The sequence below is a fragment of the Oncorhynchus gorbuscha genome, linkage group LG25 (assembly GCF_021184085.1).
Source record: "Oncorhynchus gorbuscha isolate QuinsamMale2020 ecotype Even-year linkage group LG25, OgorEven_v1.0, whole genome shotgun sequence".
In the NCBI taxonomy this organism is placed as follows: domain Eukaryota; kingdom Metazoa; phylum Chordata; class Actinopteri; order Salmoniformes; family Salmonidae; genus Oncorhynchus; species Oncorhynchus gorbuscha.
The window spans coordinates 7,292,210-7,319,342 of NC_060197.1; the positions used below are offsets into that span (position 1 = coordinate 7,292,210).

Below are 27,133 nucleotides of genomic sequence, written 5' to 3' on the forward strand. Positions count from 1 at the left end.
TAATATTTATTATTTCTTTGCATTTACATTCAGGACCAGGGAGAACACAGCTCAATAGCTTTCCACATTCTGTGAAGAAACTGTACATCTGTCCCCATGAAAATATGTAAAACCAATAGATCACCAAGATTACACAGTCATCTCACTGCTGACCACTGCTGACCACCAGCTTTTCAAAGCGTGATGATAATGATGTGTTCATAACAAAGTGGGAAGGTGGTAATTACCAGTTGTGAAGTCGCAAATACCAGTTGGATGCATTCACATGCTTTGAACATTGAGAAACTCAGATAGGCAAAGGGCCAAGAAGCTGCGTCAACCATAAACTGTATGTACAGATATGATGTTTGTACAAAACATATAGTGTTCAAAAACATATTTAAGGACATATTTTTTAAAATAATGTTTTGTTGTTGCATTGAACTGCTAAAAAATATGATAAAAGAGTCATTTCGTTAGTAGGTGATGTCAGAGGTCAGCATGTGGGAGAATTCGGACCTCAGGGAAGATAGACGAGTTTCCCACTAATAATTACCAGTTGGAGGGGCATACAAGTGGACTTTTACCAGTCGTATGTGGTAAATACCACCTTCCCACTTGCTTATGATTGCAGCATAACTCCTATAGTCCTGCTGTATTGTCTCTGGTAGGCCTAACTATCTCTGTGTATCAGAAGTCTTTAATCAGATTCTGTATGTTCCAGTGCTGCCCACTGCACTCCTGAAGGATGAGCTGGTAGTAGGTGTCCTCCCCTGGGGCAATCTCCAGACATCTCTTTGTCTGTCTGTTCTGGATGGCTTTTCCCTGTAAAATACAACAAACATTCTACTGTACAGTATCCCACAATAAAAACATGAAAAAAGTCAAAGACATCTCCGTTGTTTCCAACAATTTATAAGCATCAAATTCCCTATTTCATTTTGGAGTGCTTACCTGTTGAAATTCCCAGAGCATGTGGAATCCCTTCTGCTGAGCCACCTTGCACTCATACAGTCCTGGGGTTCGAGTGCCAGTGTCCACCAGACAGCGATTACTGTTGTATTTGTGAGACTTGATGCCCCCAATGTAGATCTCCCCACTGGCTCGATAATAACAGTTCTGGACAGAGAGGATAGATATTTAGGCTTTTCTGAGTCTGTGGTATTGACAGTACTTTGCATTGTGGCATGGATTGAATACCAAGTTTTCCATGGTATGAACCATATTATACATGTAGTTAAATTCTAAGATACTAAGCAATATTTCTACAAACCTGTGGACCAAAATAATGGCATCCATATAAAATAGGTGTGTTCCCCGGAACTGGGCCTTGATCTATACAGAGATCCGTCTTCTGGTCATTGACCAGCTGTTGATTTTATGGACAGAGATTAAACAGTTATAAAAGTGCAGATTCCTATCCTGCATATTCCTATCGCGTCATTTGTAACTTATTTTGTACATAATGTTTCTGCAACCGTATCTGACGGCAAAAAATAGCTCCTGGATATCAGGACAGCGATCAATCACCTCGGATTAGACACAGATTTTTTCTTCAACAAGCAAGACGCACAGGACCTTCTCCAAACACCCAACAGGGCCAACATCCCCGTTATTTGCCAGAGGAAGAAACGCAGGTACAGAGGACACAGAACGGGACCCGATGTCCCAATGGGGACATAATATCCTATGTTTCACGGAATCGTGGCTGAATGACGACATGGATATTCAGCTAGCGGGATATACGCTGCACCGGCAAGATAGTACAGCAACAGTAAGACGGGGGGGTGGTATGTAGAGTATGAGAGTATAGAGTATGAAGTAGAGTATGTTGTAATAAATTGCAGGCCACACTACTTGCCTAGAGAGTTTTCAGCTATACTAGAGAGTTTTCAGCTATACTTGTTGTGGCTGTTTATTTACCACCACAGACAGATACTGGCACTAAGACCGCACTCAGTCAGCTGTATAAGGAAATAAGCAAACAGGAAACCTCTCACCCAGAGGTGGCACTCCTAGTGGCCAGAGACATTAATGCAGGGAAACTTAAATCAGTTCTACCAAATTTCTATCAACATGTTAAATGTGCAACCAGAGGGAAAAAACTCCACACGCAGAGACGCGTATAAAGCTCTCCCTCACCCTCCATTTGGTAAATCCGACCACAACTCTATCCTCCTGATTCCTGCTTACAAGCAAAAATTAAAGCTGGAAGCACCAGTGACTCGGTCTATAAAAAAGTCGTCAGATGAAGCAGATGCTAAACTACAGGACTGTTTTGATATCACAGACTGGAACATGTTACGGGATTCTTCCGATGGCATTGAGGAGTACACCACATAAGTCACTTGCTTTATCCATAAGTGCATCGAGGACGTCGTCCCCACAGTGACTGTACGTACATACCCCAACCAGAAGCCATGGATTACAGGCAACAGTCGAGCTAAAGAGTAGAGCTGCCGCTTTTAAGGACTCTAGCCCGGAAGCTTACAAGAAATCCTGCTATGCCCTGAAATGAACCATCAAACAGGAAAACTGTCATTACAGGGCTAAGATTGAATATTACTACACCGGCTCCGACTCTCGTCTTATGTGGCAGGGCTTGCAGACTATTACAGACTACAACAAGCACAGCCGCGAGCTGCCCAGTGACACAAGCCTACCAGACGAGCTAAATCACTTCTATGCTCGCTTCGAGGCAAGCAAAACTGAGGCATGGATGAGAGCATCGGCTGTTCCGGAAGACTGTGTGATCACGCTCTCCGTAGTCGACGTGAGTAAGACCTTTAAAGCAGGTCAACATACACAAGGCTGCAGGGCCAGATGGATTACCAGGACGTGTGCTCCGGGCATGTGCTGACCAACTGGCAGGTGTCTTCACTGACATGTTCAACATGTCCCTGATTGAGTCTGTAATACAAATATGTTTCTAGCAGACCACCATAGTCCCTGTGCCCAAGAACACAAAGGCTACCTGCCTAAATGACTACATACCCGTTGGACTCACCTCGATAGCCATGAAGTGCCATGAAAGGTTAGTAATGGCTCACATCAGCACCATTATCCCAGAAACCCTAGACCCACTCCAATTTGCATACCGCCCAAACAGATCCACAGATGATGCAATCTCTATTGCACTCCACCCTTTCTCACCTGAACAAAATGAACACTTATGTGAGACTGCTGTTCATTGACTACAGCTCAGAGTTCAACACAATAGTACCCTCAAAGCTCATCACTAAGCTAAGGATCCTGGGACTAAACACCTCCCTCTGTAACTGGATCCTGGACTTCCTGACGGGCCGCCCCCAGGTGGTAAGGATAGGTAGCAACACGTCTGCCACGTTGATCCTCAACACTGGAGCCCCCAGGGGTGCGTGCTCAGTCCCCTCCTGTACACCCTGTTCACCCACGACTGCATGGCCAGGCACGACTCCAACACCATCATTAAGTTTGCAGACAACACAACATTCTGATCACCGACAACGATGAGACAGCCTATAGGGAGGAGGTCAGAGACCTGGCAGTGTGGTGCCAGAATAACAACCTATCCCTCAACGTAACCAAGACTAAGGAGATTATTTTTTATTGACGAGGCTGTAGTGGAGAAGGTTGAGAGCTTCAAGTTCCTTGGTGTCCACATCACCAACAAACTAGAATGGTCCAAACACACCAAGACAGTTGTGAAGAGGGCAGGACAAAGCCTATTGCCCCTCAGGAAACTAAAAAGATTTGGCATGGGTCCTGAGATCCTCAAAAGGTTCTACAGCTGCAACATCGAGAGCATCAGTGCCTGGTACGGCATTGCTTGGCCTCCGACCGCAAGGCACTACAGAGGGTAATGCGTACGGCCCAGTACATCACTGGGGCTAAGCTGCCTGCCTTCCGGGACGTCTACAACAGGCGGTGTCGGAGAAGGGCCCTAAAATGGTCAAAGACCCCAGCCACCCCAGTCATAGACTGTTCTCTCCACTGCTGCATGGCAAGTGGTATCGGAGTGCCAAGTCCAGGACAAAAAGGCTTCTCAACAGTTTTTACCCCCAAACCACAAGACTCCTGAACAGGTAATCAAATGGCTACCCGGACTATTTGCCTTGTGTGCCTCCCCCAACCCCTCTTTTACGCTGCTGCTACTCTCTGTTTATGATATATGCATAGTCACTTTAACTATACATTCATGTACATATGTATATACTACCTCAATTGGCCCGACCAACCAGTGCTCCCGCACATTGGCTAACCGGACTATCTGCATTGTGTCCCGCCACCCGCCAACTCCTCTTTACGCTACTGCTACTCTCTGTTCATCATATATTCATAGTCACTTGAACCATATCTACATGTACATACTACCTCAATCAGCCGGATTAACCAGTGTCTGTATGTAGCCTCGCTACTTTTATAGCCTCGCTACCGTTTTTCACTGTCTTTTTACTGTTGTTTTTATATATTTACTTACCTATTGTTCACCTAATATATTTTTTTGCACTATTGGTTAGAGGCTGTGAGTAAGCATTTCACTGAAACGGCTACCTACACCTGCCGAATTCGGCGCACGTGACAAATAAACTTTGATTTGATTAGATAATGAGTTGGATGTATGACCCTGCATCCTATTGAAAAAGGATGCCATGCATGTCACTAAACACAGTTCGTGAGGAAAAAGTTCCAGAACAACTGTAACATTTTAGCATCACTCACAGCTCCATAACCAAGCAAGTCACCCAGGGGGTCTAACATGGGATACACGTTATCCAGATACCACTGGAAGGGTTTGCAGTTCAGTCTCTTTCTCAACTTCTTCCTCTCTGAAACATCCCCAATGTCTATGCCGTGATCCTGTGGTGAGAAAGAAGATTTCTAAATCAGAAACACAGGCCATGTGAGCAATACACCTATTATCCACTTTTGCTGCTTACTGCCATCATTTTACATGGATCCAATGATCTTTATTATGGCATTGAGTAATAGACCATTTAAAAAATAATATTAACTGTCTAATCTACTTATTTTCAAACACAAGGCATGCAAAACAGCAATCATTGCTATTCTATAGGAACGGCTGAACAAAACCTACTGTTTGATTGGTTTCTTGTGTACAGTACCTTCAGTGGGATGTTCCAGGCAATGTTGACATTATGTTTGTAGTCATCCATCCAGACCTCAGCCACTCTCAGAGCATTCCTCTTCATTGTAATGCTCAAGTCGGGGAGATAGGGTTTATGGGCCCTCTCGATGTGGGCTATTTTAGAACAAGGTATGACCTCGACACTTCCACCACATAGCCACACCTCGACACACCAAACACCAAGAGAGAAGGAAGAGTTTATAGATATGGACTGAAGTGTCTGGATGTTGGATGTAGATTGGTTTGTTCAAACTGAATGACTCAAGAACAAAAAGTAATTCTGCAAACACAAGTCTGCTTTGATTTCAAACATTCATTTAGAAACTGTAGCAGAGGGACTTACCCGGATACCCAGTTCAACATTTTCCCCTCCATAGATCTTCATACCACCATCCAGAGCACCAATTTCCCCAAAGAACAGGCGATCAACCACTAGTATGCCCATAACGGAGGGGCTCCTGAAAAACATACAGTACAAATCATGGTCATTTCCACATTGAGAGAAGTGACATTAATTTAATGAATATATAACGCAAAATAATAATCCAGGTGTAAATATTAGGTATGATTATCCTCCCAATGCTGTGCTTTCCTTGTCGTCTATTCAAACAAATTTGTGAAACTGGACTATCATCCTATGATGAAATCACAAACAACTCACTTTCCTGGCTGTGACTCGTCTTTCAAGGCATACCACTCAGGTCTGAAGGACTCATACATACACCACAGGGCCCAGTCAAAGGCATCTGCAGCAGGCCCATAACGTGTGACTGTCAAGTCATCGAAATGGACGTTGTCAAACACCGGTGTCAACACCAACGTGCGGTCCTCCTTTATCCGAGCTAACAGAGGCTCCGCCCTGTTCACACAAACACAGAGTCAAAACACCATTTTGAGGGGGTGATTCAGAAAGTCTCACTGAGATATTTCATTTAGACTACCATTCCACATGGACCTCTATGTGGGCGTCCAAGATGGCCACCACATCTCCTTCAGATTCCCTCCACCCTGAGAGGCGGGCCTGTGTGAGACCGAGCTGCTCTGAGTGTCTCACTCTCTTCACCAGGCCGGGACGCTCTTCATGGATGAAGCTGATGTAGGCATCCAACTTCTCCTTTAGATCGTCTGTGAAAGCAGAAGCTTGCAAATCGGTGGTGCACAACAAATGTTGAAAGCCACACCTTTCAATCAAAGTTCAATCTAAATGTTAACAATTGTAATTTCAAATGTTTCTATACGTAGAGAAGAGACCAAATATACGAACCATTGGAGCTGTGGTCATCCACCAGTATAATGTCTTTGAGCAGGCGTTGGGGGGTCTTGTCTATGATGCTGCGGACAGCTCTCTTGATGATTGACAGGGCCTCGTCCAAGTAGATCAACACCACGCTGATGGTGGGCAGGTCATGGGGATACTGGTGCTTAGCACACCTAACAGGCACAACAAACACATTTGGTCCACCTCATATCATTCATTCACTTCACCAAAGCTGCTGTTTCACTCTTAAAGTGATTGCCAATTTCAATATCATTGCGAGAGCTTGGACTGCATTTTTGTCAAAATGTATTTATTCACATAGCCTCGCTCTGTTCAATGTTCTCTACCTATATCGTACTCTAAATACCCCATTTCACGTTGTTCAGTTTAAAAGAATACAAGATAAAAATTGCTCACACCGTTCAAACGAATGAGGTAGAACCTTATTAGATAGAATGAGAAGGTTTTATCTAAGGTCACGATTGCTCAAATGGCATTCACAGTGCTGAGATGGAATTGACCTCGGATGGCCGCAATGCAACAGACTGTGGTTAGAATTTATGTTTTCAACTTATCCATAATTTGTTGTGTTGAGGTGGAGGAGAGAGGAGGTAAATGATTTACTTAGGATCGCGAGTATCAGGGATTTCCCTGTTCAGGGGTAGTCTGTCACTCAGGAAGGCGTTGTATCCATACATCTGAAACAGCCCCTCTGCCTCTTTCTGCTCCTCCTCTGAGAGCTCATCACCCCAGCGTGTAAACAGAGCTGAGTTGGGGTACACCTTCTTCACCACCTTCCTCTCCTTCTTGACCTCGGGAGCCTTCACAGCCTGCCCCTCTTTCAGACTGCTCCCGTCATTGATTGTCTTCACTGTGGACACACATGACAGCTGTTCATCACACTGTAATAAATGTGTTATGACTGCCAGAATCAACATGATTCACTCCTTTTGATACAAACAGAACATGATCTCATATACATAGCTTCAGTGACTGTTTTTAGGTGTTTAAAAAAAAGTTGATTAACAAGGTTTTTGTTTATTATTGTTTTATTATATTTTTTGGATAGGTCAGCTTTAATATTGCAGATAGATTGTAGCTTCCATTAATGTAATTGTCTACATCATTTCTAATCGTCAAAATATATTTTTTGTAAATATATAGAGTAGATTTAAATGTGTATATACATACACATACCCACACATACACATACCCACATATATAAATATACAGTGTGAATACACCCCTCACATTTTTGTAAATATTTGAGTATACCTTCTCATGTGACAACACTGAAAAAATGACACTTTGCTACAATGTAAAGTAGTGAGAAAACAGCTTGTATAACAGTGTAAATTTGCTGTCCCCTCAAAATAACTCAACACACAGCCATTAATGTCTAAACCGCTGGCAACAAAAGTGAGTACACCCCTTAGTGAAAATGTCCAAATTGGGCTCAAAGTGTCAATATTTTGTGTGCCACCATTTTCCAGCACTGACTTAACCCTCTTGCGCATGGAGTTCACTAGAGCTTCACAGGTTGCCACTGTAGTCCTCTTCCACTCCTCCATGACAACATCATGGAGCTAGTGGATGTTAGAGACCTTGCACTCCTCCACCTTCCGTTTGAGGATGCCCCACATGTTATGCAGGTGAATGAGGACCCAAAAGCGACTTGGCGAAAACAGAGTCTTTAATCCAGTAAAGTAAATATACAATCATAAAGCACAATTCCACTCGTAATGACGAGAACAGACTGGAGACTTGATCAAGAACTGCAGGTTGCCTCGGGAAGGCACTTGAACGTAGCAGACTCAGACACCTGCTCACCACGCAGCATCTGAGGGAAACACGACACGACAGGGCGATACACAGACACAGCACGGTGAACAGTATACAAGGATCCGACAGGGCAGAAACGGAAAACAAGGGGAGAAATAGGGACTCTAATCAGGGAAAAAGATAGGGAACAGGTGTGGGAAGACTAAATGATTGATTAGGGGAATAGGAACAGCTGGGAGCAGGAACGGAACGATAGAGAGAAGAGAGAGAGGAAGGGAGAGAGAAAAAGGGGAACGAACCTAAAAAGACCAGCAGGGGGAAAACGAACAGAGGGAAAAGCAAAATGACAAGACAATATAAGACAAAACATGACAGTACCCCCCCACTCACCGAGCGCCTCCTGGCGCTCTCGAGGAGGAACACTGGCGGCAACGGAGGAAATCATAGATCACAAACGGTCCAGCACGTCCCGAGAAAGAACCCAACTCCTCTCCTCAGGACCGTAACGAAAAAATGAAAAAAAGGGAAACTAGGGTACTACTCTAAAAAAAAAAATGAGACACGGGTAGAGAACTGAAAGCTTTAGAGCAAACAGGACCAAACAGGCCAGGAGAGTAACAACTAGGGACAGACTGAGACACAGCAAGGGCAGGAACAAGAACAGGAGAGATGCGATGGCAGGGAACAGACTGAGACCCAGCAAGACCAGGAGCAGAAGCAGAAAAAAATTACCAGACTTCTTCTGCGCGCAGTCCGAACACGCAGCCACGAAACGGCGCGTGTCACGCTCCTGAGTAGGCCACCAAAACCGCTGGCGAATAGAAGCAAGCGTACCCCGAACGCCGGGATGGCCAGCTAACTTGGCAGAGTGAGCCCACTGAAGAACAGCCAGACAGTAGAAACAGGAACGAAAAGAAGGTTACTAGGGCAAGCGCGCGGCGACGCAGTGTGCGTGAGTGCTTGCTTAACCTGTCTCTCAATTCCCCAGACAGTCAACCCGACAACACGCCCAACAGGAAGGATCCCCTCGGGATCGGTAGAAACCACAGAAGAACTAAAGAGACGGGATAAAGCATGAGGCTTGGTGTTCTTAGTACCCGGGCAATAAGAAATAACGAATTCGAAACGAGCGAAAAACAACGCCCAACGAGCATGACGCGCATTCAGTCGTTTGGCAGAACGGATGTACTCAAGGTTCTTTTGGTCAGTCCAAACGACAAAAGGAACGGTCGCCCCCTCCAACCACTGTCGCCATTTGCCTAGGGCTAAACGGATGGCGAGCAGTTCGCGGTTAGCCACATCATAGTTACGTTCCGACGGTGACAGGCGATGAGAAAAATACGCACAAGGGTGGACCCCATCGTCAGTATCGGAGCGCTGGGACAGAATGGCTCCCACGCCCACCCCCGACGCGTCAACCTCAACAATAAACAGTTTAGTGACGTCAGGTGCAACAAGGATAGCAGCGGATGCAAAACGCTTCTTGAAGAGGTCAGAACAACAATCATACGACCGGTGAGGAGGAAGGGAGTTGGTTCTGGACCGACTGAAGACCGTGCGCAGACCATGATATTCCTCCGGCACTCCTGTCAAATCACCAGGTTCCTCCTGAGAAGAGGGGACAGAACAAACAGGAGAAATAGCAGACATTAAACACTTCACATGACAAGAAACGTTCCAGGAAAGGATAGAATTACTAGACCAATCAAAAGAAGGATTATGACACACTAGCCAGGGATGACCCAAAACAAGAGGTGTAAAAGGTGAACAAAAAATCAAAAAAGAAATGGTCTCACTATGGTTACCAGATACAGTGAGGGTTAAAGGTAGTGTTTCATATAATATACTGGGGAGAGGACTACCATCCAAGGCAAACATGACCGTGGGCTCCCTAACTGTCTGAGAGGAATGTCATGTTCCCGAGCCCAGGCTTCGTCCATAAAACAGCCCTCCGCCCCAGAGTCTATTAATGCACTGCAGGAAGCTGCCGATCCGGTCCAGCGTAGATGGACCGGTAAGGTAGTACAGGTACTTGACGGAGAGGACCGTCTAGTAGCGCTTATCAGTCGCCCTCCGCTTACTGATGAGCTCTGGCCTTTAACTGGACATGAAATGACAAAATGACCAGCGGAACCGCAATAGAGACAGAGGCGGTTGGTGATTCTCCGTTCCCTCTCCTTAGTCGAAATGCGAATACCCCCAGCTGCATGGGCTCAACACCTGAGTCAGTGGGGAAAGATGGTAGTGTCGGAGAGAGGGGAGACACAGTTAACGCGAGCTCTCTTCTATGAGCTCGGTGACGAAGATCTACCCGTCGTTCAATGCGAATAGCGAGTTCAATCAAAGAATCCACGCTGGATGGAACCTCCCGAGAGAGAATCTCATCCTTAACCTTAGCGTGGAGTCCCTCCAGAAAATGAGCGAGCAACGCCTGCTCGTTCCAGTTACTGGAGGCAGCAAGAGTGCGAAACTCTATAGAGTAATCCGTTATGGATCGATTACCTTGACATAGGGAAGACAGGGACCAGGAAGCTTCTTTCCCAAAAACTGAGCGATCAAAAACCCTTATCATCTCCTCTTTAAAGTTCAGATAATTGTTAGTACACTCAGCGCTTGCCTCCCAGATAGCTGTGCCCCACTGCCGAGCCCGACCAGTAAGGAGTGATATGACGTAGGCAATCCGAGCTCTCTCTCTTGAGTATGTGTTGGGTTGGAGAGAGAACACTATATCACACTGGGTGAGAAAGGAGCGGCACTCAGTGGGCTGCCCAGAATAACATGGTGGGTTATTAACCCTAGGTTCCGGAGGCTCGGAAGACCCGGAAGTAGCTGGTGGCACGAGACGAAGACTCTGATACTGTCCTGAGAGGTCGGAGACCTGAGCGGCCAGGGTCTCAACGGCATGCCGAGCAGCAGACAATTCCTGCTCGTGTCTGCCGAGCATCGCTCCCTGGAACTCGAGAGTAGAGTAGAGAGAATCCATAGTCGCTGGGTCCATTCTTGGTCGGATCCTTCTGTTATGCAGGTGAATGAGGACCCAAAAGCGACTTGGCGAAAACAGAGTCTTTAATCCAGTAAAGTAAATATACAATCATAAAGCACAATTCCACTCGTAATGACGAGAACAGACTGGAGACTTGATCATGAACTGCAGGTTGCCTCGGGAAGGCACTTGAACATAGCAGACTCAGACACCTGCTCACCACGCAGCATCTGAGGGAAACACGACACGACAGGGCGATACACAGACACAGCACGGTGAACAGTATACAAGGATCCGACAGGGCAGAAACGGAAAACAAGGGGAGAAATAGGGACTCTAATCAGGGAAAAAGATAGGGAACAGGTGTGGGAAGACTAAATGATTGATTAGGGGAATAGGAACAGCTGGGAGCAGGAACGGAACGATAGAGAGAAGAGAGAGAGGAAGGGAGAGAGAAAAAGGGGAACGAACCTAAAAAGACCAGCAGGGGGAAAACGAACAGAGGGAAAAGCAAAATGACAAGACAATATAAGACAAAACATGACACCACAGATGCTCAATAGGGTTTAGGTCTGGAGACATGCTTGGCCAGTCCATCACCTTTACCCTCAGCTTCTTTAGCAAGGCAGTGGTCGTCTTGGAGGTGTGTTTGGGGGCGTTATTATGTTGGAATACTGCCCTGCGGCCCAGCCTCCGAAGGGAGGGGATCATGCTCTGCTTCAGTATGTCACAGTACATGTTGGCATTCATGGTTCCCTCAATGAACTGTAGCTCCCCAGTGCCGGCAGCACTCATGCAGCCCCAGACCATGACACTCCCACCACCATGCTTGACTGTAGGCAAGACACACTTGTCTTTGTACTCCTCACCTGGTTGCCGCCACACACGCTTGACACATAATAATTTTGCACGCCCAATTTTTCAGTTTTTGATTTGTTAAAAAAGTTTTAAATATCCAATAAATGTCGTTCCACTTCATGATTGTGTCCCACTTGTTGTTGATTCTTCACAAAAAAATACAGTTTTATATCTTTATGTTTGAAGCCTGAAATGTGGCAAAGTTCAAGGGGGCCGAATACTTTCGCAAGGCACTGTATGTAGTAACCAAAAAAGTGTTAAACAAATGTTATATTTGAGATTCTTCAAATAGCCACCCTTTGCCTTGATGACAGCTTCGCACAGTCTGGCATTTTGTCAACCAGCTGCATGAGGTAGTCACCTGGAATGCAATTTAATTAACAGGTATTCTTTGTTAAAAGTTGATTTGTGGAATTTCTCTCCTTCTTAAAGCGTTTGAGCCAATCAGTTGTGTTGTGACAAGGTAGGGGGTATACAGAAGATGGCCCTATTTGGTAAAAGATCAAGTCCATATTATGGCAAGAATGCTCAAATAAGCGAAGACAGTCCATCATTACTTTAAGATGTGAAGGTCAGTCAATACGGAACATTTCCAGAACTTTGAACGTTGCTTCAAGTGCAGGCGCAAAAACCATCAAGCACTATAATGAAACTGGCTCTCATGAGGACCGACACAGGAATGGAAGACCTCAGAGTTACCTCTGCTGCAGAGGATAAGTTCATTAGAGTTACAAGACTCAGAAATTACAACCCAAATAAATGCTTCACAGAGTTCAAGTAATAGACACATCACAACATCAATTGTTCAGAGGAGACCCCATGAATCAGGCCTTCATGTTCGAATTTCTGCAAAGAAACCACCACTAAAGGACACCAAAAAGAAGAAGATACTTGCTTGGGCCAAGAAACACGAGCAACGGTGTTTGGTCTGGTGAGTCCAAATTTTAGATCTTTGGTTCCAACCGTCGTGTCTTTGTGAGACACGGTGTGGGTGAATGGATAGTATCCGCATGTGTATTTCCCACCGTAAAGCATGGAGGAGGAGGTGTTATGGTGTTGGGGTGTTTTGCTGGTGACAGCCTATGATCTATTTAGAATTCAAGGCACTCTAAACCAGCATGGCTACTGTTATGCAGGTGAATGAGGACCCAAAAGCGACTTGGCGAAAACAGAGTCTTTAATCCAGTTAAAGGAAATAGCAATACTCCTAGACAAATCGGAGCGGTAAATAAAGCATAAAAACAATTTCACTCGTAATCACGAGAACTGACTGGAGACTCGATAATAAACTGCAGGTTGCCTCGGGAAGGCACTTGACCGTAGCAGACTCAGACACCTGCTCACCACGCAGCATCTGAGGGAAACACGACACGACAGGGCGATACAAAGACACAGCACGGTGAACAATATACAAGGATCCGACAGGGCAGAAACGGAAAACAAGGGGAGAAATAGGGACTCTAATCAGGGGAAAAGATAGGGAACAGGTGTGGGAAGACTAAATGATTGATTAGGGGAATAGGAACAGCTGGGAGCAGGAACGGAACGATAGAGAGAAGAGAGAGAGGAAGGGAGAGAGAAAAAGGGGAACGAACCTAAAAAGACCAGCAGGGGGAAAACGAACAGAAGGAAAAGCAAAATGACAAGACAATATAAGACAAAACATGACAGCTACCGACAGCATTCTGCAGCAATACGCCATCCCATCTGATTTGGGCTTAGTGGGACTATAATTTGTTTTTAAACAGGACAAAGACCCAACACACCTCTAGGCTGTGTAAGGACTATTTTACCAAGAATGAGACTGATGGAGTGCTTCATCAGATGACCTGGCCACAAGACCTCAAGCAAATTGAGATGGTTTGGGATGAGTCGGACTGCATAGTGAAGGAAGAGCAGCCATCACGCGCTCAGCATATGTGGGAACTCCTTCAAGACTATTGGAAAAGCATTCCGGGGAAGCTGGTAGAGAGAATGCCAAGAGTGTGCAAAGCTGTCATCAAGGCAATGGGTGGCTATTTGAAGAATCTCAAAAGTAAAATATATTTCGATTTGAACACTTTTTTGGTTACTACATGATTCCATATGTGTTAATTCATAGTTTTGATGTCTTCACTATTATTCTAAAATGTAGAAAATAGTCAAAATAAAGAAAAACCTTTGAATGAGTAATTATTCTAAAACTTTTGACCCCACCCGCAAGGTACAAGGTTGTCAAGTTTATAATTATCAGCTTTGAGAATTTCCTTGTGGGGCTTTGGCTTTTAGGACCAACCCTGCCAGGCAGGCTCAGAATATTGAGGGGGCGGTGCTGCTTTAGTAGTTCTCTGGCTGCAGTCATCTTTCTGATTTGACTGCATATTTTGTATTTTGGTATTTTATTAGAATCCCCATTAGCTGTTGCAAAGCAGCAGCTACCATTCCTGGGGTCCACACAAAACATGAATCATGACATAATACAGAACATTAATAGACAAGAACAGCTTAATGACAGAACTACATAAAACATGTCTTAAAGGCACACGTAGCCTAGATATTAATGCACACAAAAACTATCTAGGTCAAATAGGGGAGAGGTGTTTATCTGTTTTTTGAAACCAGTACGTGTGTGTGTCAGAGCTGTGTGTAAGTTGACTATGCAAACAATTTGTGATTTTCAACACATTCATATTTCTTATAAAAAGAAGTGATGCAGTCGGTCTCTCCTCAACTCTTAGCCAAGAGAGACTGGCATGCATAGCATTTATATCAGCCCTCTGATTACAATGAATAGCAAGATGTACTGCTCTGTTCTGGGCCAGCTGCAGCTTAACCTTGCATCACTGGACCACACAACTGGACAATAATGAAGATTAGACAAAACTCTTTATTATGGACAGACCTCTTCCCATCTTTACAACCATTGAATCTATATGTTTTGACCATGACAGTTTACAATCTAAGGTAACGCCAAGTCATTTTACTCTCCTCAACTTGTTCAACAGCCACACCATTCATTACTAGATTCAGCTGAGGTCTAGAACTTAGGGAATGATTTGTACCAAATATAATGCTCTTCGTTTTAGAGATGTTAAGGACCAGTGTATTACTGACCACTCATTCCAAAACAGACTGCAACTCTTTGTTAAGAGTTTCAGCGACTTAATTTGCTGTGGTTGCCGATGCGTATATGGTTGAATCATCAGCATACATGGACACACATGCTTTGTTTAATGCCAGTGGCAGGTCATTGGTAAAAATAGAAAAGAGTAGCTACCCTGCGGTACACCACACTTTGCATGTTTGACATTACAGAAGCTTCCAAAAAAGAAAGCTCTGAATCAATAATATGGCAGAGGTTGAAAAGCCATAACACATAAGTTTTTTCAACAAGTTGCTGTCAATAATATCAAAGGCTGCACTGAAATCTAATAGTACAGCTCCCACAATCTTCTTACTATCGATTTCTTTCAACCAATCATCAGTCATTTGTGTCAGTGCAATACATGTTCAGTGTCCTTCTCTCGAAGCATGCTGAAAGTCTGTTGTTAATTTGTTGACAGAGAAATGGCATTGTATTTGGTCAAACACAATTTTTTACAACTGTTTGCTCAGAGCTGGCAGCAAGCTTATAGGTCTGCTGTTAGAACCAGTAAAGGCCGTTTTACTGGGTAGCGGAATTACTTTGGCTTCCCTCCAGGCCTGAGGACAAAGACTTTCCTCTCGGCTCAGATTAAAGATATGAGAGATAGGAGTGGCTATAGAGTCAGCTACCATCCTCAGTAGCTTTCCATCTAAGTTGTCAATGCCAGGAGGTTTGTCATTATTGATCGATAACAATAATTACTTCACCTCTCCCACAGAAACGTTAAAAAATTCAAACTTGCAAAGCTTTTCTTTCATTATGCATGAATGCATGAACACAATGGCTTACTGTTCGTTGTTGGTATTTACTAAATTTGCCCACTTTGCAAATTAAGTAATTATACAAATAATTGGCAACATCAAACAGTTGTGATGAATAAGCCATCTGATTCGATAAAAGATTCAGTTGAATTTGTCTTTCTGCCCCTAATTTCATTTAAAGTAATCCAGTTTTTTTCCATCATTCTTTATATAATTTATTTTGGCATTATAATACAGTTTCGTCTTCTTTTTGTTGAGTTTAGTTCAGCCAGTCAGATGTGCAGCCAGACTCTCCTTTTGCCTCTCTCCTTTCAACCATAGTTTTTCAATTCCTCATCAGTCCATGGAGCCTTAACAGTTCTAACAGTCAGTTTCTTAAAAGGTGCATGTTCATCAATAATTGGAAGAAGCAATTTAATAAATTCATCAAGTGCAGCTTCTGGATGCTCCTCGTGAATCACATCAGACCAACAAATATTTGTAACATTCTCCACATAAGAGTCACAACAAAATATTTTGTATGATCTCTTAAACACTAATTAAGGCCCAGCTGTTGGAACTTTGGCTTTCCTGGATATAGCTACTATATTGTGGTCGCTGCATCCAATGGGCATGGATACAGCTTTAGAACAAAGTTATACAGTATTAGTACAAATGTAATCGATACATGTGGATGATATTGTTCCTGTAGCATTGGTGAACACCCTGGTAGGTTGATTAATAACCTGAACCAGAATACAGGCACTGGTTACAGTAAGAAGCTTCGTCTTGAGTGGACAGCTTGATGAAAACCAGTCAATATTCAGGTCAACAAAAAAGTAGACCTCTCTGTTTACATCACATACACAATCAAGCATTTGACACACATTATTTAGAGATTGACTGTTAGCACTTTGTGGCCTACAGCAACAAAAGGCTTTAGATGTGCCAAGTGAACCTCTGTCACGAACCGGCTCAAAGCCCGTAACAAAAGGGAGACAACGTGAGGTAAGGAGTAACAAAAGATATATTTATTAAATAAAGCAACTAAGGAAAATATACAATGGTGTGTGTAATCAGTAATCAGTAGTGTAAGTGAGTGTTTTGCATGCATGAATGTGATAATGCAGGGTGTTGAAAGGTGCCAAAGCAAACAACCAAAAACCACCAAGAAACACAACAAAAACTATCAAAGTGTCTGCATGGAGAGAGTCTCTTCCATGAATGTGGAAGAGGTCTATTTATCCTGGGACACACCGGGCCCAGGTGTTTCCCATGTAGCTGACCACCCTCCCAACGCCACCCACCGGCATCCTAATAAGGAAACAAAAACAAAGAGAGAATACGGCAGACAGAGTGGGAGGGTCGTCACAACCTCCAACCACAACACTTCAATAACACATTACAGGGATATGGCTCTGAATATATACAGCAACATCTCCCCCATAAGCATTTCTGTCTCTTCTGTAGATGTTATATCCTTGTATTGCTACTGCTGTATCATCAAATGAATTATCTAAGAGTGTCTCAGAAATGGCTAATATATAAATGTTATCTGATGTTAGCAAATGATTGATTTCATGAACCTTATTTCTAAGGCTACATATATTAATTAATATGGGCTATTTACAGCCCTTTCATGGGTAGCTTATAAGAGATAGACATAATGTTGAAAAGAGCAAACAAAGCTAGAGGAAAATATGTACATTCAGCAGTCCATTAATCAATTGTGTGTGTGTGTGTGTGTGTGTGTGTGTGTGTGTGTGTGTGTGTGTGTGTGTGTGTGTGTGTGTGTGTGTGTGTGTGTGTGTGTGTGTGTGTGTGTGTGTGTGTGTGTGTGTGTGTGTGTGTGTGTGTGCTGCAGGATGAAGCTATGAATCTATAGGCTTGGCTCTCTCATCCCTTCCATGCTTCTGGGAGGGAGGGTGGACAATGAGCCTGTTATGGCGAATGTAAGCAATTTCCCCATGCTGTCACGCCCTGACCGTAGAGATCTTTTTATTCTCTATGATTAGTTGGTCAGGGTGTGACTTGGGTGGGAAACTCTATGTTCTGTATTTCTATGTTTTGGCCAGGTATGTTTCTCAATCAAGGACAGCTGTCTATCGTTATCGATCATACTTAGGCAGCCTGTTTTTCCACCATAGTTGTGGGTAGTTGTCTTTGTTAGTGGTATAGCCATAGTAAGCTTCACGTTAGTTTTTGTTGTTTCTTGTTTTATTGGTGACTTTTATAATAAAGAAAAATGTACACTCACCACGCTTTGTCGGTTCATTTCCTCGACGACGAGTGTGACAGAACTACCCACCACCAAAGGCCCAAGCAGCGTGGAAAAAGGGACGAATGGACATGGGAGGAGATTCTGGACGGTAAATTACCCTGGAGGCAGGCTGGAGAATATCCCCGTCCAAAGGAGGAGATTAAAGCAGCAAAGGCGGAACGGCAACGATATGAGGAGGCAAGCCCAAGAAGCCACTCACAATTTTTTTGGGGGAAGGCAAGGACCGTGGTACTGGTCAGGCACCGTGTTATGCGGTTTAGCGCACAGTGTTCCCAGTCCGCATGCACAGCCCGGTGCGCTCAGAGCCAGCTCTCCGCAAGTGCCATGCTAGAGTGGGCATCCAGCCAGGGCAGATTGTGCCAGCTCAGCGCTCTTGGTCTCCGGTGCGCCGTTTCGGCCCAGGGTATCCTACGCTGGCTCTGCGCACTGTGTCTCCGGTGCGCTGTGACTGCTCAGTGCATCATATGCCTGCGCTCCGCACGTGCCGGGCTAAAGTGAGCATTCAGCCAAGAGGAGTGGTGCAAGTTCTAAGCACCAGATCTTCAGTGCTCCCCACAGCCCAGTTCAACCTGTGCCTGCACTCTGGAGGTGCCGGGCTAAAGTGGGCATTCAGCCGGGAAGAGTGGTGCCTAGGAAAAGCATCAGATCTCCAGAGGGTCCCCAATCCGGGGCCTGCAACGAGGGTCCCCAGTCCGGGCCTGCAGAGAGGGTCCCCAGTCCGGGGTCGGAGACAAGGGTCCCCGCACCAGAGGCACCGCCAAAGTGGGGGGAGCCAGAGGTGGAGCGGGGTCTGCGTCCCGCACCGGAGCCGCCACCAATGTAGATGCCCACCCGGCCCCTCCCCTATAGTGTCAGGTTTGCGGCCAGAGTCCAAACCTTTTTTTAAATTACTTTAAATGGCCCCACAAACCGCGGACCCAGCTTCCGGCAGGGCAGGCGGAGGGGCAGGTTTCCGGTCGAGAGCCAGACCCGGTCCCCTGGGTCCTCACTGCGGTGACGGTCTGCGCTGGATTTCTGGCGCAGCACGGCGCGCTGAAGGTGAACATGAGCGGCGTCCCATGTCTCCTCCGTGCGCCGGAACCAGTCGTACACCGCAGGAGCCTCGGTCTGACTCTGATGCCAAGGAGCCAGAACCTGCTGATGCCCCAGTACTCACTAGAAGGGGGAGAGTTTAGTGGAGGAGTGGAGGATTGGAGGAGTGGAGGAGTGGCGGAGCGAGTTCTAGGCCATCTCTGCCAAGGGCACAAACGCCGCCCACTCTCCAGGCCGGTCCTGGCAATAAGACCTCAGAAACCTACCCACATCCTGGTTAACTCGTTCCACCTGCCCGTTACTCTCGGGGTGAAAGCCTCAGCCGACCACTGCAAGCGTACCGGGTCCACCTTCAGCAGTGAGGTAATGGGAGCCACTACCTGACCAAAACCAAGGTTAAACCTCCGGTAGTAATTGGCAAACCCTAGGAACCTCTGCACGTCCTTTTCCGTGGTGGGAGTCGGCCCATTACACATGGCTGAAATGCTGTCACTCTCCATCTCCACCCCTGAGGTGGAAATGCGGTACCCTAGGAAGGAGATGGACTGTTTGAAGAACAGACATTTCTCAGGCTTGACATACAGGTCATGCACCAACAGTCGACCAAGCACCCTGCGCACCAGGGACACATGCTCGGCACGTGTAGCGGAGTATATCAGAATGTCATCAATATACACCACTTCACCCTGCCCATGCAGGTCCCTGAAAATCTCATCTACAAAGGCTTGGAAGACTGATGGAGCATTCATCAACCCGTACGGCAAGATGAGGTACTCACAATGCCCTGAGGTTGTACTGAACGCTGTCTTCCACAAGTCTCCCTCCCTGATACCCACCAGGTTGTAAGCGCTCCTGAGGTCTACTTTGGTGAAGAAGCGCTCCCCTTGCATTGACTCAATCGCACTGGCGATAAGAGGTAGCGAGTAACTATACCTCACCGTGATCTGATTTAGGCCTTGGTAGTCAATACACGGGCGCAGACCTCCCTCCTTCTTCTTCACAAAAAATAAACTTGAGGAGGCATGCGAAGTGGAGGACCGAATGTACCCCTGACGCAGGGATTAGGAGACATATGTTTCCATAGCCCCCGTCTCCTCCTGTGACAGGGGATACACGTGACTCCTGGGAAGTGCAGTGTCTACCAGGAGATTTATCGCACAATCCCCCTGTCGATGGGGTGGTTTTTGAGTCGCCTTCCTTTTGGAGAAGGCAAGAGCCAAATCGGCATATTCGGGGGGAATGCGCACGGTGGAAACCTCATCTGGAATTTCCACCGTAGTAGCACCATCGGAAACCCCTAAATACCTCCCTGAGCACTCTCGCGACCACCTTGTGAGAGCCCTCTGATGCTATGAAATGGTGGGCTCATGACGAGCTAACCAGGGAAGGCCTAGTACAACGGGATACGCAGGAGAGTCAATGAGGAAGAGACGTCACCATACCCAGGAGGATGGTAGCTTCCCTAATTACCCCGGACCCTAATGGTTGACTGTCCAGAGCGTGAACTGGGAAAGGCCTAACCACTGGAACAATAGGGATCCCTAACCTATGGGCGAATGCTCTGTTGATAAAATTCCCAGCCGCGCCTGAATCGACGAGCGCCTTATGCTGGGAATGCTGGGAAAACACAGGAACGGAAACATGCACAAACAGGTGAACAACAGAAGGCTCTGGATGAGAGTGGTGCATGCTCACCTGGGGCGACGCCAGAGTGCCCTGCCTGCTGCCTCGGCACCAAGAGGAAACAACCCGGCACCGACCAGCAGTGTGACCTCTGCGGTCGTCCGCGGGTGACCAGCAGGTTATCCAACTGAATGGACAGGTCCACCAGCTGGTCGAAGGTGAGGGTGGTATCCCTGCAGGCCAACTCCCGACGGACATCCTCGCGCAGGCTGCAACGGCAGTGGTCGATAAGGGCCCTGATGTTCTATCCCGCTCCGGCAGCCAGGTTCCGAAATTCCAGGGCGAAATCCTGGGCGCTCCTCGTCCCCTGCCTCAGGTGGAAAAGACGTTCACCCGCCGCTCTACCCTCGGGCGGGTGGTCGAAGACTGCCCGGAAACGGAGGATGAACTCTGTGAAGTCGTCCAACAACTCCTTCCCCCCACACAGCGTTAGCCCACTCCAGATCTCTCCCTGAGAGGCAGGAGATGAGGGCGGACACCCTCTCCCTTCCTGAGGGAGCCGGGTAAACGGTGCCCAGGTATAGGTCCAGCTGTAGCAGGAACCCCTGGCACCGTGCCCTGTCCCATCATACTCCCCGGGAAGGGCGAGACGCATCCCACTGGAACCGGGTACAAGAGGGACAAGTAGTGGGAACCCCTGTTGTGCTGGGGGAGGCGCTGGAGGGATTCTCTGTCTCTCCCAGCTGTCCAGGGTTTGGGCGATGCGGTCCATGACGGCGCTGAGATGGTGGATCATCGCCGCTTGCTCCTCGACACGCTCCTTAACTGCTATATCAGAGGCACCTGTGCCTGCTGACTCCATGGTGCGGTGTGGAATTCTGTAAAGGCGTGTGTAACTGGTGGCAGTTGTCGTGACGTTGTATTAGTTAATGTGACGACTGTTGTTCATCAAATGATTAAAAGTTTCTAATTATGTGATTATCTGAATCAAACAATTATTAACTCATTAACCTGGGGCACCATGGGAAAACTAGTTTTTATTGAGTTCCTATTTCCCAAATTAACTCAAAGAATATCAGAATATTGATTTTACAACAGACGCTAATTAACCAGTTGCCCCTACCAATCTCGTTCTGAACGTCGTATAGCCCATGAATCTGCACTGACCCTTGTCTCACCAATGAATTCGTACCACACCAATCTTAGTTTAATATTTATTTACTAAAAAGCTAAAATTATAATAAAAGATACACATAGACAAGACACATTATAGGCTATTGATTAGAACTTAGTATACCGGGCCAACACACTATGGCGCGTGTTACCCACAATGAAGATTTCAAAAGAGAGAGAAAAACAGAAAGTACACAAGAGAAATATACATTTGTGTGAATTTGTCAGCTATGCTATTCCAACCCTAGCCTTGCCCCAAACTGCTGTTCTTATGGGTCAGAATATAATGATGTAATTACGTGGTGATGATCTCCGAGGATTCTCTGCGTAGGCCTTCAGCTGTTCGATGACGCGCTACTCTGGCGCACATCTCTGAGAGTCCTCCTGATGTCAGTGTCCTTTTTGGTTTAAGAGTCTGTTCCCTCACCCTTTGCTCTGGAAGGGGTTTTCTGAGGACAGACAGCTCTGTAGCTCAGAGCTCACAGCATAGGAATGAAAACCTTTAGATACCACGATTCGATGGGAGATGGAGGCTAGGTGGTTCGACTTGAATTCACCCGCTTAGACACAGCTACTTATCCGTAGCTTGGGTAGGAAAGGATTTCTTTGTCCTCAAACTTGCGTTTCATTCTGGGTTCGTTGACTTTTTAGATCTTGCTGCAGCTGGGGTCACGTAGTCGTGTCTGTAAATTCTATACTCACAGGTTTTATACCCTTGGGTCAGAAGTGGGCGTAACCGCCTTTAGGGCAATTCTCTGGGCGTACCAAGTTAATGAGGCAAGGTCTAGATTTGATTCAAATCCAATTTTAGACAACTAACTTAACATTTCATCTTCCCCAAAACATTCTCTTTGATTTGGACACCGTACAATGTATAAACGTCAAACATCTACTAGGAAAACTCTTCACGTTACAATGTTTTTCTAATAACGTCATCTATTAACCTTTAATAACAAAACAAAAATGACATAGATTTTCATATTCCATCTATCGTCATGACCACCATTGCGGCTGATGGAAACCATTGTTCCAAAGTCCTTTTATTTCATGCTGGTTCTCCATAGTAACAGGACAAAGGAATTTGTCTGTGGCTTGAGATTTACCAGTGGCGTGAGGGGTCGTAAGAAAAACACATCTTCAGACCACTAGATCTCTCCTCCTCTGTTGGGGTTGAGAGATAATCTGTAGGGTTGTGGTCTCCTGTAACCTGACCTGATCAGGACAGTCATGACACAGTGAAGTCAGACGCAGGAGAGCAGAACTAGGTAATAGCAGGAGCAGTTTAATACAAAACCAACAGCATCAAAATAACCATAATTTGTACAAAACCCGACTCAACAAATGTGCATAAGCACTACAAACAAACAATTCCACACAAAGACATGGGGGGAACAGAGGGTTAAATACACAACACTTAATGAGGGAAATGAGAACCAGGTGTGTCGGAAAAGAAGACAAAACAAAATGGAAAATGAAAAATGGATCTATGATGGCTAGAAAACCGGTGACACCTACCACCGAACACCACCCGAACAAGGAGAGGAACCGACTTGGGTGGAAGCCATGACACATCTAGAATGGTATAATGTAGTTGTAGTTTATTTCTTTAACAATTGTTGTATTTTATTGCTTTTCTCTAAATTTTTCTATTACAATCCCTATTATGGCAGTCACAGGGGAACACCACGATCCTGGTTGTTGTGGAACGGTTTTCTAAGTACTGCCGTCTCCTCCCTTTGCCCGGTCTCCCTACGGCCCTACAGACCGCTGAAGGCCCTGTTTACACACGTCTTCCGGCACTATGGGGTGCCTGAGGACATAGTTTCTGATCGGGGTCCCCAGTTCACGTCCAGGGTCTGGAAAGCGTTCATGGAACGTCTGGGGGTCTCGGTCAGCCTCACCTCGGGGTTTCACCCCGAGAGAAATCGGCAGGTGGAGAGAGTGAACCAGGATGTGGACCTGTCACCGTTTCAGTGCGTGTTGGGTTATCAGCCGGTCCTGGTACGGTGGCAACAGAGCCAGACCGAGGCTCCTGCGGTGGAGGAATGGGTGCAGCACTCAAAAGAGGCCTGGAGAGCCGTCCAGGAAGCCCTGAAACGGGCCAGTGGGCGGCAGAAGGAGAGCGCTGACCGCCACCGCAGTGAGGCCACTGTGTTCGCATCGGGGGACTGGGTCTAGCTCTCGACCCTCCGCCCTACCGGAAGCTGGGCCCGCAGTTTGTGGGGCTATTTAAAGTCCTGAGGAGAATAAACGAGTTGTGTTATAGGTTACAGCTCCCCCTTACTATCGTATTAACCCCTCATTTCAGGTGTCTCTCCTCAGGCCGGTGGTAGCTAGTCCACTGCAGGACGTTGAGGTGTGGGAGGTCCCCCCCCCCCGGACATCGAGAGGGGCCCGGCGTACACTGTACATGCTATCCTGGATTCTAGTCGCCGGGTGCGGGGCCTGCAGTACTTTGTGGATTGGGAGGGGTACGGTCCGGAGGACAGGTGCCGGGTGCCGGTGGGGGACATCTTGGACCCATCTCTGTTGGGTGAGTTCCACCGCCTCCACCCGGATCGGCTGGCGCCTTACACCCCGGGTCGCCCTCGAGGCATGCACGTCGGGGGGGGGGGTACTGTCACGACTCCCACCGAAGGTGGCTGCCTGTTCGGGCGGTTCTCGGCAGTCGTCGTAGCCGGTCTGCTAGCCGCCACTGATCCCTTTTTCCTTTTCTGTTGGTTTAGTCTTAATAGTTGCACCTGTTCCTTTTTGTGTTTCTGGATTTTTGGTCTATTTAAGCCTGTTAGGCCCACTTAGGTTTGTGCGCGATTAATTTTGTTCACTGTCGGTAGTGGATGTGTTCTCCTTTTCTCCGGACCGTTTGTCCTGTGTTTTGGGCTGGTCAGTGTTATGCGCCCTTGGCGTGACTGTTTTGTGCCGGAGAATAAATACTACAAATCAACCCTCTGCTCTCTGCACCTGAGGCTGTCATTTGTTTGGGTTGCGTTTTGGTTTGTTCTGTTGAACAGGTGTTTTTTCTGGACTGTGTTTCTGTTGTTCTGTGGCTACTGTTGTGGTCTGTTCCTGTTCTTTGGACTTGTAAATAAAACACCCTTTCTTGCAATTCGCTCTCTCCTACGCCTGACTCCACACCCACCTCTCCTAAGGAGAATCTGACAATCAGTACATTATGACACTCACCAGGACTCCATCATCTCCTTGATTACCTGCCCTGTATATGTCACTCCCTTTGTTTCCTTCCCCAGGCGTCATTGTTGCTGTTTCATGTCTGTGCGTTGTTCGTGGTTCTTACTTTGTATTGTGTTGTCTTTATTTATTAAAACATTCACTCCCTGAACTTGCTTTCCGACTCTCAGCCCGCATCATTACACTTTCTGTCTCGGATTTGGTTATCAATAACCAGTTTATCATCTACAAGAGCTACACGTTTCCCTATTAATTTTGCGCCGTTCTGCAATTTTTTATGTTGGAGAATTACCTTGGAGAACTACCTTGATGTAACTGTTGTAAAAGTGTTGAAGTTGATAGATCAAAACTGAATGAATGTAGTTCAACAAGCAACAGTATACAGAATTAAAGAACAATCTAAAATGGTAATTTTATTTAAGCCTTTATTAGTTTATTTAAACCCTTTATTTAATTGGGAACAGATTCCCTTCTACAATCATCACTGTGAAGTGTGAATTAACTTTTTCTGGGATCAACTCTACATGTAGGCTCAGGCTAGATTCTAATGTGTTCTCAAATACTCCCCTCTAAATCTGCCCTACCAGCTACAACAGTGGCAGATTGCAGTCCATGTACAGTACTTGGACAGAGCTACTGGTATTTCTCTTCCAGGTAAGTCAGAGGTAAATGAAGGAGATTGAGACTCACCCAGCTTCTCGATGTGAGCCTCCATCTTCTCCAGCCTCTTGAGGATGTCCTGGCCCCTGGCCAATTCATTCTGATGGGCCCCCTGCAGTCTCTCCCCATGAGAATGAACCTCCCGCTTAATGGATGTGATGTAGAGTATTCCAGCAGCCATGGCCAGCAAAGGGGCTAGCTGTCGAACCCAGCCTAGCCTCATTGTCCCTCTACGTGTGAGTGCTCAGCCTGGGGATACAGACAGGATGGCCTTCCTCTATCACTCTCTCAATAGGATCCAGGGTCGCCTGAAAGGAGGGAGTGTGAGGAGCACCATACCTGGCTGGCACCCAGGGTGTGAGTTTCTTATGCTAATATTCGAATGAATTTTTGACTAAAAGCACACAGTTACTTTTATTTGACTTTGGGCCATGAATCTTTACATTGTAACTTGATAGCCTTTTGTCTTGAAGGATGTTAGTACAATGAAATACCAACACCTTTTTTAAATACTTGAGAAAGGATTCAGGATATGTTGTATCCTGTTAGAATGAATTTGCACAACTGAACAGGTTCAATTCAACCATTCATTTGGCATTCAAGTCATTGTTGATTGGAATAAATGCTGAAAGTCACAATACTACAGGTATACTAAAAGTATCTGCAATAGAAAAATTGTCCCGAACAACAATTCAAGCAAAGCCAACATAAAGTGATAATGTATTGGGGCTATAGCTTACTGCACAAACGTCATTGCTACAATACTGTTCTTAATTGGTTAATTTAGCATAGGCTTACATTTTTTAAGTTGTGTAAAAGCCATTGAGACTATTCTTGACATGCCATTACTGACCCCTGAAGAAGATGCCCTTCTGAGAATGAATTGCACTATGTGAATGGTTGAAACTCAATGACAACAGAGGTCATTTACTAAGTGTAAGAAAGTCTTTCATTTTTCCTCATGTTAATGCTTGTTTAATGAAAATGCTTGTAAAGTAATGTTCTATTAGGTTGAGACTTAGTCTCAAAATGGAGGAAATATCATGGAAAATGACATAGTTAGTCATGCTATCCCGTGTTGTACTATTTAAAGAATTGTCTCTTGTTATATGCTAGTGTGCGCAGCTTAGAGTGAACATTGCAATTAACATGAATTGCTCCTGTAAGTCGCTCTGGATAAGAGAGTCTACTAAATGACTCAAATGTAAAAGACTCTAAATCTACTCGAAGACTAAGGCTTACATGTTCGCAGAAAGAGAAGTGCAACTTTTTCAAGCATAGCCTCATCGTCCCTTTGAGCGTAAGCACTCAGCATGGGGATAC

General features: G+C 45.8%; 1 protein-coding gene across 1 annotated transcript; it reads right to left on the reverse strand.

Annotated features, from left to right (window-relative positions):
* Positions 1-26,180, reverse strand: LOC124014330 (probable polypeptide N-acetylgalactosaminyltransferase 8). The gene is made up of 11 exons (XM_046329188.1): positions 25,841-26,180; positions 6,990-7,236; positions 6,372-6,538; positions 6,049-6,232; positions 5,769-5,966; positions 5,451-5,565; positions 5,085-5,270; positions 4,681-4,818; positions 1,253-1,348; positions 934-1,098; positions 1-804 (listed from the first exon to the last, which is right to left on the reverse strand). Exons 1-11 carry the CDS (start codon positions 26,031-26,033, stop codon positions 670-672), a joined length of 1,824 nt encoding a protein of 607 aa, XP_046185144.1. The 5' UTR covers positions 26,034-26,180; the 3' UTR covers positions 1-669.
* Positions 26,181-27,133: the final 953 nt, after the last annotated feature.

Bases quoted from the DNA above. Each gene is read 5' to 3' on its own strand.
- LOC124014330 (XM_046329188.1), bottom strand. From the start codon at position 26,033: ATGAGGCTAGGCTGGGTTCGACAGCTAGCCCCTTTGCTGGCCATGGCT. The intron at 1,349-4,680 runs GTGAGTGATGCT...TAAAATCAACAG, and splicing joins ACTTGCTTGGTTATGGAGCT to CTGGTCAATGACCAGAAGAC. The intron at 1,099-1,252 runs GTTTGTAGAAAT...CTCTCTGTCCAG, and splicing joins GCCATTATTTTGGTCCACAG to AACTGTTATTATCGAGCCAG.